Source organism: Lepus europaeus, chromosome 7, assembly GCF_033115175.1.
Source record: "Lepus europaeus isolate LE1 chromosome 7, mLepTim1.pri, whole genome shotgun sequence".
Lineage (NCBI taxonomy): Eukaryota > Metazoa > Chordata > Mammalia > Lagomorpha > Leporidae > Lepus > Lepus europaeus.
The window spans coordinates 112,953,700-112,971,234 of NC_084833.1; the positions used below are offsets into that span (position 1 = coordinate 112,953,700).

At 40.5% G+C, this 17,535-nt stretch overlaps 1 protein-coding gene and 1 pseudogene across 1 annotated transcript; both read right to left on the minus strand.

The window, feature by feature from the left end:
* Positions 1-448: 448 nt before the first annotated feature.
* On the minus strand, positions 449-1,393 carry LOC133763969 (olfactory receptor 8B3-like; annotated as a pseudogene).
* Positions 1,394-15,599: 14,206 nt separating this feature from the next.
* On the minus strand, positions 15,600-16,541 carry LOC133764751 (olfactory receptor 8B3-like). The gene has a single exon (XM_062198435.1). The coding sequence runs from the start codon at positions 16,530-16,532 to the stop codon at positions 15,600-15,602; it is 933 nt and encodes a 310-aa protein (XP_062054419.1). The 5' UTR covers positions 16,533-16,541.
* Positions 16,542-17,535: the final 994 nt, after the last annotated feature.

Genomic DNA, 17,535 nt, shown 5'->3' on the forward strand with positions numbered 1-17,535 from the left:
ACAATAATAATACAGGGAAAATATGACTGATGGTGAATTAAGATTTTAAAATCTATTTGGTTAAAGGGAAAAATTTCTCCACAGTGGATCATAAAACATTTGTAGGAATGTTCTTCCCAGTGAATATATAGCATGACCAGCATCTATATTCCAACCCTGAGGCCCTAGAAGTTAGTGTCATCCAGCTTTTCCTCCTAATAACACCATAATTACTTAAAGGAAGCTGGAGAATAATAGGAGGAACTGTTCTACAGATTCTCTCTGAATGATTGAAGGCCTAATACTCCTTTTACATACACTTTCTTGAGTTGTGAAATGATACCTACGACTAATTATTTTTCATATAATTAAATCATTTGCATTTTTATTTGGATTTTCTACTCTTCTTTCTCTGAATTTATTTGTAAGGTGCCCTTATTAGGAAATGGAATCTATAACAAAAACACAGCTATGATTTAAAAAGCATGCTTTTCTTCAAAGTCTTACTCAGTGCAACAAGGGCATCTTTGTTCATCAAACTATAGCCCCACAATAGCCCCACAATGGTATAAAAAATAGGGGATACTTTATCTTGAGGCAGAGACTCAGCACGAGAAGACTTTAGGAACATAAATGCTGCAGATCCAAAGAAGAGACAAACAGCAATTACATGGGAGCTATAAGTACTGAAGGCTTTGAACCTGCCATGGGTCGAACGGATGTGGAGGATGTTGGAGAGGATCTGAGTATAAGAAACAAAGAGGGTGAGACTGGGCACTGTTTCATTGATCCCCACCACAATGAAAGCCACCAGCTCATTGATGTAGGTGCTTGTGCAGGAGAGCTGGAGGAGTGGATGGATGTCACATGAAAAATGATTGATGATGTTGCTGTCACAGAAGGTGAGTCTCAGCATACATGCAGTGTGGGCCACAGCACCTGCAAACCCCATTACAAATGTTCATACTGTTAGCATGAGGAAGACCTGAAGGGACATGCTGACCTTGTACAGCAGGGGCTTACAGATGGCCACATATCGGTCATAGGCCATTGATGTGAAGATACAGTACTCATCAATTACAAAAAAGGAGTAGAAAAAGAGTTGAGTCATGCACTCAGCATAGGAGATGATGTTCTGTTTCACAAAACTCACCAGCATTCTGGGGGTTATGACACAGGAGTAGCAGAGATCAATGAAGGACAGATTAAAGAGGAAGTAGTACATGGAAGTGCGCAGGTGAGAGTTCAGACCAATCAGAACAATCAAGCCCAGGTTCCCCACCACAGTGACCACATAGATTGTGAGGAAGAGGAAGAAGAGAGGCAGCTGCAGTTCTGGCTGTTGAGTTAATCCCAGCAGGATAAACTCAGTCACTGAAGAGTCATTTTCTGAGGCCATTATTTCCTTGGACATATCTGTGAAAAGAGAAAAAAATATGAATTTAAAAATATGAGAACCCAGATCTTTTCACCCATCCCTACTCTAATGACATTGAAACCCAGAATGGGGAAGAGAACTCCAGCCTATCTCTGTGCATCTTCATTTTTTGCAGTTTATACAATTGAGAGAATGTGTAAAGACAAGTGTCAAGTACATCTGGAAGGCAATTTCTGCAGGAAAGAGATGCAGGGTCTCTAAGACAACTCTTCCTCTATAGCATTTCTAGTCCATGTCTGCCTACCTCAGGGTCAATAGAGTTCTCAGCAAAGAGAAGATAAGGCATTTCAAGGATTCCCAGGCTCCCACAAATAGGATTTGGAAGGAGTTAGCTGGACAGACACAATCAACACTCACCCTCTTGTCTTGAGATCCAAGGGAGGACCTTGTTAATACTTCTCCCCTGTTTTCATGAAGGAGCAAGTGATGCTGATGAATTTTACCAATGAACAGACCAGAAAGGAGATATTTTTTTGTTTGAGGCTAGTTTGGGAATGAGAGACTAGAACACATTCCTCAGTTCTCCAGACTCTAAGACGCCATGAATTGTTTTGGGTGGTGGCTTTGACGAGAGTTTTCTTGCCAGCCTAGTGGATAATAAGTAGTGTTTTCCAGTACCAGAAATGCCAACTACTAATATGGCTGAAGGGTTTTTATGGTTGAGAAAATCCAAGGGATCTCATTAAAGGTTGGAAGACCTATGCTCCTCATCTGTTTCCCCAGAGATCAGAATTTGCAGCTGACAGAGATTATTTACCCTGCATCTACAGCCTGGTTTAAGATAATGACATTCACTTTTTGGAACGACATTCTACATACACTTGGTTACCAAATGAATCACATCCAGACTCCCAAATAGAAAAGCAGTATGATCACTGCAGAATTCACATCATTTGTCCATATTTATACATTTATCTGTTGTTTCTTGCTCTTATTCTCCCCACTGCATATAAATACACATTCTGAACCCACAAATAATTGAATCTGAGCTACAAAACAACAGGAATGGTTTGTACTTTTTTTCAATATTATTTTTGCACCTTCTTTGAGAAATGTCTGGCATATATGTTAGATATTCTTCTACTATTCTTTTACTTTCAACCTACTTATATGAGGACAGTTCACAAAATTCATGGAAAATGCATACATTTAATTTTTTTGAAGATTTATTTATCAATTTGAAAGGCAAAGTTACTGAGAGAGACAGAGACAGAGATCTTCCATCTGCTGGTTCACTTCTCAGATGTCCACAATGGCCAGCACTGGGCCAGATCAAAGCCAGGAGCCAGGAGATTCTTCTTGGTCTCCCACATGGATCCAGAGGCCCAAGTACTTGGGCCATATTTCACTGCTTTTCCCAGGCCATTATAAAGGAGCTGGATCAAAAGTGGAGCAGAGGCCAGTGTTGTGGTGTAGTGGGTTAAAGCCCCAGCCTGTAGAGCTGGCATCCTACATGGCCACCAGGTTCGAGTCCCAGCTGCTCCACTTCTGATACAACTCTCTGCTATCACCTTCGAAAGCAGTACAAAAATGCCCCAATTCTTGGGCCCCTGCACCCTCCTGGGAGACCCAGAAGAAGCTCCTGACTCCTGGCTTCAGATTAGCTTAGCTCTAGCCATTGCAGTCATTTGGGGAGTGAACCAGAGGAACAGAATACCTCTCTGTGTAACTCTGCCTTTCAAATAAATAAAATAATTCTTAAAAAAGAAAAGAAAGTGGAGCAGCCAGGACATGAACAAGTGCTCACATGGGATGCCAGAATACCAGATGGGTGCCTTTAGGTGCTATGCCACAAAGCTATTTCCACATTTTAAAACCTTTGTACCAAAACAGCCTGATTTTTTAATTCCATTTTTCAGAAATATTTTGAAGTAGCTTCATACTGTTGTACTTGAAGTTATAGACAGTATATAGATTGATCACTTTTAAATGCACTTGACACTCTTTCCTTTCATTGAGCCTTCCATTTAATTTATTTAAATAATTTATTGACTTATTTATGTCTTAGGAACTACTCCATATTTGTATTCTGTTTTCTCTTGTTCCTTTTTCTCATTCTTTTGTTTCCCACTTTATTTTTTTGAGATTTATTTATGTATTTATTTGAAAGGGAGAGTTACAAAGTGGCAGTAATAGAGAGACAGGTCTTCCATCCACTGATTCACTCCCCAGTTGGCTTCAATAGCTGGAGCTGCACCAATCTGAAGCCAGGAGCCAGGAGCTTCTTCCAGGTCTCCCACATGGTTCTTAAAAATATTTTATATAGGGGCCAGCACAGTGGCTCACTTGGTTAATCCTCCACCTGCAGCGCCGGCATCCCATATGAGTGCCACATTCTCATCCCAGTTGCAGAGGCCCAAGGACCTGGGCCATCTTCTACTGCTATCCCAGGCCACAGCTGAGAGCTGGATCAGAAGAGGAGCAGCCGGGACTAGAACCGGTGCCCATACGGGATGCTGGCACTTCAGGCCAAGGCATTAACCCATTTTGCCACAGTGCTGGCCCCATCATGTTCTTCTTTCTACAATGCATACACACACATTCAAAACTCACAAATATTTGAATATAAGCACAAAAATATCAGGTACATTATCTATTTCCTTCAATGCTATTTCTGTAGCACCTTTGAGAAATACCTGGTACACATATTAGTTATTCAATAAATATTTTATAGTAAAGGAATGAAAGAATGATAATCCCCTCTCCATTATTCATGAAACCCATTACAAATTTTTAGCCCCAAAGAACAGGCATATGTAGTCTCAATGTTTCTTTGTAGACTTGAATTTAGCACAAAATAACATAGGCGGATCATGTAAAAGGCCATTTCTGAACTCTCAGAGGTCATGCAAGAGAACTTCAAATTAGTGGTGATGAGTGCAGGAAAAGACTATAATTTCCATCCTTCCTGAACAGTACACTGAGAATTTTCAGTCTCTCAAAAGTTCTCAATGTGCCCCCCACAGAACTGCCAGAGCAATACTGCAGGTCAAAGGCACATTTAGATCAGTAGAGGAAGTTCTCAAGTGCAAAAACCAAGGAGCCATTCACTACAGAAGGTTTTTATCTTTATTTTTATTTTTTGCACAGAATTGAAATAGTAACAGTGCAGATGTAGGAAGATTAATATGGTGGGAATCTGAAGGAATGAACCTCAGCAGACAATTAACATTTATAATTCATCAGCCCATGAATGATTTTCAACAAAAAACCCTGAATTAGCAGTGCTACTGTGAGTAGTTCTAAAAGTACACTTGTGGAAGAAGTGTTACAATGGAAGATTCAATTTCTCATATTTATGATTAAAGCAGACAAAAACTTCCCAAAGATTGTAACCTATATGTTTGAGTAAATGATGTCATTGCTTCAAACAGAAAGAATGCACAAAAAGTAGGAACATTGGTTAAATTTGTACATTCAGTTTTGAAGTTGGTGGGCTTTTGTTGCCAAATGGACATCCAAGTAGAAGTATACAATGGGTCTATGCTCAGGTAAAGGTTAGAACATGGAGAAAATGTATGGGGATGATTTCCATAGATATTAAAGTTATGGGACTGGTGCAGAGGAGATGTTTGCTTAGAGTGTCAGCAACCATAAGAACATCTGCTTCTGACATTAGAGTATCTAGGTTAGACTCTAGGCTCTGGTTTCTGATTCCAGATTACTGCTAATATGGACCCTGGGAGGCAACAGTGACGTCTCAAGTGATTGCATTTCTGCCACACATATGGGATACTTGGATTGAATTCCTGGCTCCAGGCATCAGTCCTCAGGCCATTAAAGCAATTTAGGGAGTAAACCAGTGGATGGGCACACTTTCTCTCCCTCTGTCTCTCCCTCTTGCTTTCTCTCCTGACCCCGACTCTTGAATTAATTAACTAATCATTTTCTTAAATAAAGTCATGGGTAAAGTGCTAAAGAGAAAAGTAGAAAAGAAGCAGAGGCAAGAAAAAATGTAAAACACCTATTTTTATTTCACTATTAGGATAATTTGAAACTCAATAATTACTAAAATGCATCCCAATTATTATTTTCAGACTCTTCAAAATTGTTAGGAGACCAAAAATCCTTAAGGGAAAACTTGAAAATGATCCCATGAGACTGATATTTCTTTATCTATGGAAATGATCAAGACCTTAATTATTCATTAAAATGTGTATTTTCTATGGAAATATTAAGATCTCTTATTTAAGTAAAAAAGAGTCAGAAACATTCCATGGAAGTTCATGTTACATCAAATCACATTGCAATAAGCGTTTTATTCCAGTAATTTAAGCTAGAGCTTAGAATGAAAGTCATTATTTCATATGCAATATAGCCAGGCCACCTGGAAGCAGATACAGAATGAATGTAGAGAAATTCTGGGCTTTCTTTAGATTGATAAAATATCTCATTCCCTTCCTTTTTTCAGTATGCATTATGGCCACATGAGAGTAACTCAGTTATAACAAAGTATGGCAAATGATTCATCTTTTTCACTGAGATACATCATAACATTAAGCACTCATTTCTGACTTATTTTAGGTAATGGAAGCCCCATATGTTCTAACTTGCCAAATCAGTGGTAATTTAAGCTTTATATTACACTATATCATTCAGAAAAGAAAAATATGTTTAACTAAGAGGACTTCTGGTTTGCAGGATCATGCCAAACTAAATTAACCTTCTAAAACATGCAGTACCACTGGCCAATATATTTTAATGTCATAACCAAAGTTCTATGATGTAAAGGAATTGTTTATACATAAAAATAAACTATCAGGTGCTCATTTCTACAGAAAGTATTTCTAATTTAAAGAAAATCACAGCTTATTTTCATGGGTTCAAACAAAATACAGAGTATTTTCATTAGCACAAGAAATTTAAGAAATTTTCATGTTGCCCTTTTATACTCAGTTCTTTCCTGCCTCCATTTCTCTCTTAATACATGGAAACCACTAACATTTTTACATTCTTATACATTTATCATAGAAAACTACTATGTACATCCACATCTCCTATCAGATAGCCTGAGTGTAAGTCCCAACTCCACTTCTAAACTAGCTTCCTGCTAATGCACACCCTTGGAGGCAGTTGGAATGGTCCAAGCAATTGTGTCTCTATCTCTCATGTAGGAGATCCAGAATTGAGTTACCAGCTCCTGGTTTCAGCTTGAACAAGCCCCACTGTTGCAAGCATTGGGGAAAATATCAGCAAGCAGGACATCTCTGTCCATGTGTCTCTCTCTGTATCTCTCTTATCCAACCCAACCCTTCCCTGTCCCACCTTTGCTTTTAAAATAAACATGAAATGATAACATGATCAACTATCTAATTGGTGTCTGAATCACACAAGAAAAGTCTCCCACATAACATTTCAAAAGGACTGAGTTTAAGAACTGATTTAGTAGCTGTTCTTATTTTCAAGATGGCATTAGGGAATAGATTTAACTATTTCTGGGGTTTCTTGGAATAGTTGACTTTAAAAACTGATTTATCTTTTCTAGTTTTCATGGATATTATGGCCTGTAGGAAGAATGTGTCTTGCAAGTAATTCCTAAGGTTTTAGATATTTGTTGAGTTATCATAGCAGTGAAGAAGGGAGACTGTTGCTCTGGAGGGTGCCTGGGAACCCAAAGCATGGAATAATATGTTTTGGTAAGAATTCAGCCACTCCTGTTGCTTTTTCTGTGTGACTTGGGAAGGCTTCTAACCATCCAGTGAAGCTATGTATAAAGACCCAGAGGTGCTTAAACTGTCCAGTAGAGGGTGTTTGAGTAAAGTCTACTTGCCAGTCTTCCCCTGGATGAGTGTGTTGATGTTGCATGGCTCAGGTGGGAGTAGGAAAAATTGAGGATGACCTGGCTCATTTTGGAAGCATAGTTCACAAGCCCTCATTGCTTCTTTAACAGTCTTGCTAGGGTCTTATTTCCTACAAATCACAGTACCACACTGCAGTCATGGAATCTCTTCCCAAGTGAAGAGCATTATTTAAATATATAATAATTTCTTGCTTGAGGAAAAAAAATTCTTGACATCATGTTTTAATCATCCACCAGCATCCTTGTTAAGTCCCTTTTCATTTGCCCATGTCTTCTCTTCTAAAGAGTATTGTGAACTTATAGGTAAGTCTCCTGAGACAAGCATCAAGACAGCTTGAGTCTATGGCCTGGAAGGCTGACATCTTAGCAGCTCTATCAGCTAAGTTATTTCCTTTAATGATCTGAGTATCCTCTTTTGATGTCCCTGACAGTGAGTTACCACAATCTCCCCAGGCATGAATACTGCCTAAGGTAGTTTTAATATTCCATCATGATATTTAGTCAGGAAGCTCTTTGTATTAGGTAGGCCTCTTTCCTTCCTGATAGCATCATGGGTGTGTAAGATTAGAATAGTGTATTTGGAGTCTCCTACATATTTCATCTCAATCCCTTCACTGATTGTGGAGCCCAAATATGAGCAGCAAGTTCAACATTTTGGGCAAAGAAATTGGGTGGCAGGGTTTTTCCCTCTACAACATCCTGTAGGCTAACAATGTCCTTCCAGATTTTTATATGTGTAACTGCTTGTACCAGTAAAACATTCAGCATCAGAATTAAGTAATTGCTCATCCTCTAGACCTGGTTTGTTAGAGTATGTCTGTTCCATAGTTTCTGTGCAAGAGTGTGCTAATTCCCTGCCATCTGTTTCAGGTAAAATGTTGACTGGAGTTAAGGTTTGGCAGGTTTTGAGGATTTGAGGACTCCGGGGAGTCCTACAACATGGCCTGATAGCTTAAGAATTGACCTCAATCACTTCTCGGCCTTTTGGCTAAGATCAAGTGAAGAATTGACCTCAAGAAGACAGTGTTGTGTGCAGGTTATTAAGTTTCTGCTTTGGATGTCAGTATCCAAATCAGGGTGTCAGAGTCCTAGTTTCTCCACTTTTTTTTTTACCTTTTATTTAACAATATAAATTTCCAAAGTACAGCTTATGGATTACAGTGGCTTCCCCTGCATAATTTCCCTCCCACCCACAACCCTCCCACCTTCCACTCCCTCTCCCATTCCAGTCACATCAAGATTCATTTTCAATTATCTTTATATACAGAAAATCAATTTAGTATATATTAAGTAAAGATTTCAACAGTTTGCACCCACACAGAAACACAAAGTGTATAATACTGTTTCAGTACTAGTTATAGCATTACTTCACATTGTACACACATTAAGGAGAGAGATCCTACATGAGGAGTAAGTGCACAGTGACTCCTGTTGTTGACTTAACAATTTGACACTCTTGTTTATGGCATCAATAATCACCCTAGGCTCTTGTCATGAGTTGCCAAGGCTATGGAAGCCTTTTGAGTTCACCGACTTCGATCTTTTTTAGACAAGGTCATAGTCAAAGTGGAAGTTCTCTCCTCCCTTCAGAGAAAGGTACCTCCTTCTTTGATGGCCCATTCTTTCATTTAGGTTTTTTTGTTTTTTTTCCAGAGTGGCTTGGCTTTCCATGCCTAAAATACTTTCATGGGCTCTTCAGCCAGATCTGAATGCCTTAAGGGCTGATTCTGAGGCCAGAATGCTGTTTAGGATATCTGCCATTCTGAGTCTGCTGTGTATCCCACTTCCCATGATGGATTGTTCTCTCCTTTTTAATTCTATCAGTTAGTAGTAGCAGACACTAGTCTTGTTTATGTGATCCCTTTGACTCTTAGACCTGCCAGTATGATCAATTGTGAACTGAATTGATCACTTTGACTAGTGAGATAGCATTGGTATATGCCACCTTGATGGGATTGAATTGGAATCCCCTGGCACATTTCTAACTTCAGCTTCCTAATAATGCAACTGGGAAAGCAGTAGGAGATGTCCCAAAATCTTGGGTCCTTGCCACCCATGTGAGAGACCCAGATGGAGTTCCTGGTTCCTCAATTTGACCAGGCTGTTGCAGCCATTTGGAAAATAAACCAGTGGGTAGAAGTGCTCTGTGTGTGTGTGTGTGTGTGTCCCTCCCTCCCCCCTTTGTTACTCTTCCTTTCAAATGCATAAACAAATACATCTTAAGAGAAAAAGAGTTAACCTCTAGTTAACATTTAGCATCAAGGACCTCCTGTACTTGATGAGGGATAGTTCCTCAAGCGTTGATTTGGATATTGCTTCAACAACTATAATTGTAGCAGCTACAGTCCTCAGGCATTCTGGACATTCTGCTGCCACATAATCTGGCTGTTTACAGTGGACCACTGGCTAAGGCATCGCCCCAATTTTTGACTATGGGTACCTAAGACTAGTCCCTTCCTTTCCTCTATGTACAGAGAAAATAGCTTTTCTACACTGGGGAGCTGTAGGGCAAGATCAGTTTTAGTTTTTACTTCAGTTCTAGAATGTTCTCTGGAATCCCCCAGTCCATTCCAGGGGCTCCTATTCTGTTTATTTAAGGCTCATATAAGAGCTTCACTATGTCCTCAAATCTAGGAATCCGCATTTTCTGCAAAAGCTTGCCATTCCTACCAATGTCCTGAATTGCCTACCTGTTAAGTGTGGCAGCACTGAGAGATTGCCTCCATGTAGTCTATTGTCAAGTCTCATCCTCAGGGAGCAATTGTATGTCCTGGATATTTTATCTCTCGTGATAAGATTTGGATTTTCACAGAAAAAGCAACAGCCATGTTCTCCTAGGAAATTTAACATCCTTATGGCGTTTTCATCAGTTTTCTAGTAGGACTACAGATGAGGAGATCATCTGGACAGTGGTTCCTTATTTACTCAATAGATGTCTCCCTAAGAGGGATATTGGGCATTCTGATTCCATGAGCAAACTATGAGAAACTGTCAGGTATCCCATTGCATAGCTATAGAGAGAAGTAACTTTTTTGGCCTTGTCTTCCCATCTACTCCAGTAATGGTGCAAGACTGACATGTCAAGGGTCCAGAGAAGTCAACTAGGACAGAGCAAGCCACTCCCATGTCTAATAAGATTTCAATCATCAACCTGTCATGTCAAGGATCACTTTAGGCACCTCAGCAGGGAAGGTCAAATATTCCACTGAAGCCAGTGGGTGTCTTTGGCCCCTTGAGTCCTCAGCAGTCTCTGCCACAAGGTACAGGCCAATCCATTCCACGTTCAGGACTCCAGGCAATCTCATCTCTAGGGCCCTTCCTGTTGGCACAGAGGGCAAGGCCCAGGAAGCTTCCCTTTTCTATGTAAGCAAGGATAGTTCTTTATCCAATGGCCCTCTACCTTACAATGCTAATATTTGGTACCAGAGGATGGTGGTTCTAATACCTATTGCCCAGATCTCATGCCTCCAAACTTTTCTTGGCCTGGGTGACAGTTAAGCTGTGTACCATAAGAAGTCTGGCCTTGCATCTCTCCTCCTGTGAGCCCAGTTTTCCTCCTCAGTCCCATTTCAGTCATACCTTATCTCCAAGCACTGTGTTTACCATTTGATTTAGTGGTATCTAAAGACCATTGGGCTCAAATCCATGGTCTGGCCATTTTGTAATTTCCACCTAATGGTAGGTGTAGACTCACTAGTGAAGTGAGTGCCCAGTACTTGACCATCCTGGCATAATTACATGTATACTATTGTAGTTTCTAAAGTCTTCAACCAATAGTTCCTGTAGTTTATTGGTTTTACTATACCTTTTTTTTCATTCCCACTAAGAGGTAAGTTATGAACTAATTCCTATTGTCCAGATAAGGAGATCCCCTCCGGTAATTTCAACCAGGAACAGTTATGGGGAGGGCCATGAATCCCACCTGGGTGCTGCCCTATTTCACTTGACCTTGGGCAGCCCCAACAGCTACCCTTCACTTTTCCTCCACTGTGTGTTTTAACTCATAGACAGTAGGACCTCTCTGTCTTGCCAAGTCAGGTTGTAAGTCATAGTAACTCAAGTAAATTCTTGCATTATTTTTTATTGGTTCTCAAAAAACATACAGGCTTTTCCTTGCATAAGGAGATATAAGGCATAGAAAAAGGATGTGGGCCTTGAGGTTATCTCTGTCCAAATTGGAGACCTCTCTCAGAGGGAGGAGGTTTCTTTCAGACTTTTTGTATCATACTTCACTGCAAGTAATTGCTGGACTTGGAACTCTCATCATCCTGACTGGAGGGTACTGAAGGTAGGGGTGGAAAAGACCTCTAAAAGGAGAAGAAAAAAGAGTACCCAGTTGAATGAGGAAACAACCCAGGGAAGAAGAAGTATAGGATCCTCCTGCCCTAGAGGGCAGGGTGAAGAAGAAATGGGAAAGTAATTATCTAAGAATTATCTAACTAATCAGGCCCCTGCTTAAAAAAGGGAAACTTGATGTGAGTCAGACAAACCCTGCATGCTTGTTTGGGTCAGGATCCTGATATAGGGCCATAAAGGCTCATGTGGAACCTCTGCCCATTTCCCTTCTCTCTTACAAAACTGATCCATTTGGAGGACAGCATTATAGCTAGTGCACCCATTTATTGGGCAAGTATTCCTGGTCCTCCAGCTTGCATCCAGGCCAGGCTATGTTATTGAAAAAGGAGCCTCTTTTTCTTTAGACTATCCAATTTAAACTTGTCCCATTCAGCCAAGATGCAACCTAATGTGGAGTCCCTAGGGATAGAGTTCTCTGATTTTGGTTCTATCTCTTACTTGATACTAGGTTTCTTTTCTCTTTGATGTAGTCTCAGTTGCTTTATATCCTCTGCCACAGGTACCTCTCTGTCTTAAAGAATCAACAACAATAAGTATTGTCAGTTCCTGCAAAGACTACAAAGAAGAGCATAGCACTTCTTCCTAAACTCTAGATAGGTGCAAGAGGGGGTATTGAAAAGTGGCACCCAAAGCCACAACACAGAAAGCATGTTTAAAGACACAGAAGATGAGAGGATGGTATTTGTGAAGGACAACTTCAAAGAAAAATTCCTAATAGAAAATAGCATAGAGAAGTGAATGGGCAAAAGTGATTTGCAATATCTACAGCCTGCAATGTTTGCTCAGGCTTAAGAGACAAATCAAGGCTGGCGCCACAGCTCAATAGGCTAATCCTCTGCCTTGTGGCACTGGCACACCGGGTTCTAGTCCTGGTCGGGGCGCCAGATTCTGTCCTGGTTGCCCCTCTTCCAGGCCAGTTCTCTGCTGTGGCCCGGGAAGGCAGTGGAGGATGACCCAAGTCCTTGGGCCCTGCAGCCGCATGGGAGACCAAGAGAAGCACCTGGCTCCTGCCTTTGGATCAGTGCAGTGCGCTGGCCGTGGCGCCAATGGAGGGTGAACCAATGGCAAAGGAAGACCTTTCTCTCTGTCTCTCTCTCACTGTCCACTCAGCCTGTCAAAAAATTTTAAAAAATAATTAAAAAATAATAAGAGACAAATCAAAGAAGTGATAGAGAAATGGGTTGGGGAAAGCTGCTGCTGTTTCAATAATTGTAATTTATCCCCAGGAGCGAGGGCTGCAGTTTATGTGTCTGGAGTTTTCTATACCCTTCTTAAGAATTTCTCAGAGGTAAAAAGAGTGAGAAGACCGAGTAAGGGGCAGTTATGTTTCCAAAGATTTTGGAAGTGGTGGAAATATGAAATAATAGAAGTTTCCTTAGAGTTTCCAATTAAGTGGCCCTCCCCTGTATAGTGGAGAATGCATTTGAGGGCCCCAAAGGAGGAAAGAGGAAGAAAGTCTTGCTTGAAGTCATTGGATAAGTATAGAGCCATTTGATCATCCTTACAGAGGCAACAGTGGTTTGGAAACTAGGGAGAGGAACAGAGTGAAGAAAGCAGAAAGATTCATATAAGCCAGGATTGACAGTCAGATATAGCCACTGACCTGAACAAGGAGGAACAAATGAAAAAGAGATAGATCCTAGTCAACTTGCACAGCATGGGTGTGTGCCCTACTAGTGCACCCAAGATTGACATTAGGCTTTGACTAGGACTGCTTTAATCAGTAAAGTGTAGAGTATGCACTCTCATCACCCTAGGATATAAGGCAGCTAGGGTTCCTGGATGGGAATGAGATTATAGCTCACTAAAAAATCAAATCTACTCAAGTGTCCTAGAGTATCTGTCTAGAGTATAATTCCTGCCTTTGGAGAACCCTCCCAGAATCTAGCACCCACAGTGAAAGATTTGGGGCCCCATTGAGTACCACAAAAGCGAAGGAAAAAATATAGTAGTCATCAGTAGTCATGCAGTCAGGCCAATTCATGAGAGGATTGTATGAGGTGTGGGTGTCTTGATTTTAGCTGGATTAGGCTCCATTGTCTCTTAGTTGACTGTAGTCTTCTGGATGGCTTGCCCTGGAAGATGGTGCCGGACAATGAGAGCTGTCCAGTACCCAGGTCCTTGACTTTGCCTCAAGAAAGAGTTCAAAAGCAAATCAGAAAAGACTGAATAGTGAACAGCAAGGATTTTATTGCAATTCCAGCTTTGTACTATGGCATACAATGGAAGATAGCAGTGATGGCACAGTACTTGAGTCATTGTAACCTACATGGGAGACTCAGATTGAATTCCAGGCTTCTGGCTTTTGCAGACATCTGGGGAGTAAATTTTATTGGCAATATTTATTTCCCTAATGACTAATAACATGGAACATTCTTTTCAAGCAATTTACCATCCACTTGACTCTTATGGTGAAGTAATTGCTCCAACTTTTGCACATTTCTATTTGGGTTGTTTGCTTCCCTATTATTGAATTTGGGTATTACTTTAGGTATTCCAAATGCAAACTTTATAAGATGTTACCTGCAAATATTTTCTTCTAGTTTATCCTTGGCTTTTTTAATAAATAAAAATAACCTATGAAATCTTTACCTAATATATACTAAACTGATCTTCTGTATACAAAGAGAATTGAAAATGAATCTTTACATGAATGGAAGGGGAAAGGGAGCGGGAAAGGGGAGGGTTGCGGGCGGGAGGGAAGTTATGGGAGGGGGGAAGCCATTGTAACCCATAAGCTATACTTTGGAAATTTATATTCATTAAATAAAAGTTTAATAAAAAAAAAAGAGTGATCCTAAAACAAGCAAACAAACAAACAAAAAAAATAACCTAGAGTGACTAGATGGATTTTTTAAAGAAAAAGAAAAAAAAATACCACTATGAGCTGCTGACAAGAATCTCACTTCACCACTAAGGCCCTTCCTGATGACCCCATCTAAAGAACAACTCACAGGTACTCTCTGTATCATCACCTTAATATATCATTCTGCATAACATTTACATGATATGTTCGCAGGTATCTGCTCACTCATCATGTCTCCTTCTGAACACTTGCAACCCATTCTACCTTGCTATAAATAGTTAGCCCTCTGAGAGCATAGATGTTTTGTGATCTTCACTACTAGATCTTTAAATTTTAAAAGCAACCTGTTACAACGCAGATGCTCAGCTAATATCTGCTGATGAACATGTCATTATTTATACCATGTAAGTCTCCGCCAAAAAAGGGAAAATGGAGATAATAAAGAGAAATTGCTGACAGATAATGGTTTAAGATTTTAAAATCTGTTTGGAGAGAGGAAAAATTTCTGCACTAACAGTTGGTAAATATTTATAGTAAAATTATTCCTAATGAACTCATAGCATGTTCCAGTAACCACCTGCCCTGAAGTCCAAGTGTTTAAACACAGTGGAGGTCTTCTTTATCTAGATATTCTAAAAGATCATTTTTGCTTCCTATCTTTAACCAGAACAAGACAGAAACCTTCCAAGTCCCACCATTCCTTGAGATGACAATGAAAGTGGACCAGAGACCAGAGTATGAAGAGTATCACACTTCTCCCTTCATGGAAACAAAGCAATCTCCCAACACAAAAGCCTCCAAGACATTACACAGAAGGTTGTTCAATTTATGAATAAGGGAATGAATCTAGATTCACAGAAGTTGATATCTCCATAGCAAAGTTGCACAGAAATCCTAGATGTGTCAGAGTCTAAAAATTCAATCTCACCATTTCTGGAGTTAACATCATTCAACTTTTCCTTCTTACAATAATATCATTACTACATTTTTTCCTGAGAATAACAGAATGAAAAGTTCTCCAGGCTCTCTGAAAGGTTGAAGGTCTGATACTCCACTTGCATCCATTGTCTTGACTCATGAAGTGATCTATGTATTTAAATTAATTTCCCTCTTATCCAAATATTACCATTTTATCTTGATTTCCTACCCTTCTTTCCATGGATTTACATATCATGTGCTTTTTACTAGGAATTGGCATCTATAACAAAGACAGCTTCAAGTCAGGAAAGTATGCTATTCTTCAAAGTCTTACTCAATGCAACATGAACATCTTTGTTTCTCAGACTATAGATGAAAGGATTCATCATTGGTCCCACAATAGTATAAAAAACAGTGGATACTTTATCTTGAGCCAGAGACCCAGCAGGAAAAGGCTTAAAATATATAAAAGATGCAGATCCAAAGAAAAGACAAACAGTGATTATGTGGGAGCTGCAGGTACTGAAGGCTTTGGACCTGGCATTGGTAGAATGGATGCGCAAAATGCTGGAGAGGATCTGGGTATAAGAAATGAAGAGAGTAAGACTGGGCACTGTTATGTTGATGCCCACCACAATAAAAATAACCAATTCATTGATAAAAGTGCTTGTGCAGGAGAGCTGGAGGAGAGGAGGGATGTCACACATGTAATGATTGATGATATTGCCATCACAGAAGTTGAGTCTCAGCATGCATCCAGTGTGAGCCATGGCACCCACAAAACCCATGACATATGCACACACCGTCAGCCTAAGGCAGACCTGAGGAGACATGATGACCTTGTACAGCAGGGGCTTACAGATGGCCACATATCTGTCATAGGCCATCGATGTCAAGATATAGCACTCATCAATAACAAAGAAAGAGAAGAAAAAGAGCTGAGCCATGCACTCAGCATAGGAGATGATGTTCTGTCTCACAAAACTCACCAGCATTCTGGGGGTTATGACACAGGAGTAGCAGAGATCAATGAAGGACAGATTGAAGAGGAAGTAGTACATGGGGGTGTGCAGGTGATGGTTCAGACCAATCAGAGCAATCAAGCCCAGGTTCCCCACCACAGTGACCACATAGATTGTGAGGAAGAGGAAGAAGAGAGGCAGCTGCAGTTCTGGCTGTTGAGTTAATCCCAGCAGGATAAACTCAGTCACTGAAGAGTCATTTCCTGAGGCCATTCTTCCTTGAAATATATCTAGGAGAAGAGAAGAAACAGTTACATTAAAACTAAAGCCCAGTTGTGGGCATTTTGCCTAGAAGTTAAGATGCCACTTCCAACATCCAAATCCCTTATTTTTACCAGAGTTCCTAGGACAGAGTCCCATTTAGTTCTACATTACAGGTTCCTGTGAACATGCATCCTAGGAAGCAGCTGGTGAGAGCCCAAGTACTTGAATCCCTGCCATCCACTTAGGATACCCAGACTGACTTCCTCACTCCTGGCTTTAGCTGTCACCTGCTGCTATTTGGATATTTGGGGAGTGAACCAGTGGTGAGGTGGGGGAATCTCTCTCTTTCTGTTTATCTGTTTTGCTCTCTGCCCTTCATTTAGTAAAATAAATTATAAAATAACATATTAAAACATGAGACTCCAACTCCTTCCACCCAACCCTTTTCTAAAGAGATTGAGACTCAGACTGGAGGAGTGAACTCAAGCCCACGCTTCTGAGAACCTTCATTTCTCCATTTCACTTTATAAAATGTGTAAAGTGAGTAACAGGAATGACTAGAAGGTAACCTCTGTAGGAAGGAGATTCAGAAGTCTATGACCATATTTAACTGCACGGCATTCTGCTCCATCTGCCTTGAGAGTCCACCAGGGCCACCTCTGGGTCAATGGTTGTTTCCACAGGATGGGTGAGTCATTTGAGGAACTTGTCTGCCAAGGATGAGATTTGGAAGGAGACCCACAAGGCAGATACTATTAACACTCACCCTCCTGCATCAGCAGTCAGAGGCAGAACTTGTGAAGTCTTGGCCCCATGCTCACAGAGGCAAGTGGCTCTGAAGAATCCTGTGTGTGAACAGCACAGGAAAGAGATTCTCTTTTGTTCAGGGCAAGTTTGATACTGAGGGAGCTAAAGCACAGACCCCAGGTGCCCTGACTCTGTGAAGCCATGAGTCATAGATCATGATTGCTGGCCAGGGTGCCTTTGCCACTAAAGGACTGATAAATAGCAT

What these genes read in the sequence shown, in the direction of transcription:
- LOC133764751 (XM_062198435.1), bottom strand. Translation starts at nt 16,532, where the DNA reads ATGGCCTCAGGAAATGACTCTTCAGTGACTGAGTTTATCCTGCTGGGA.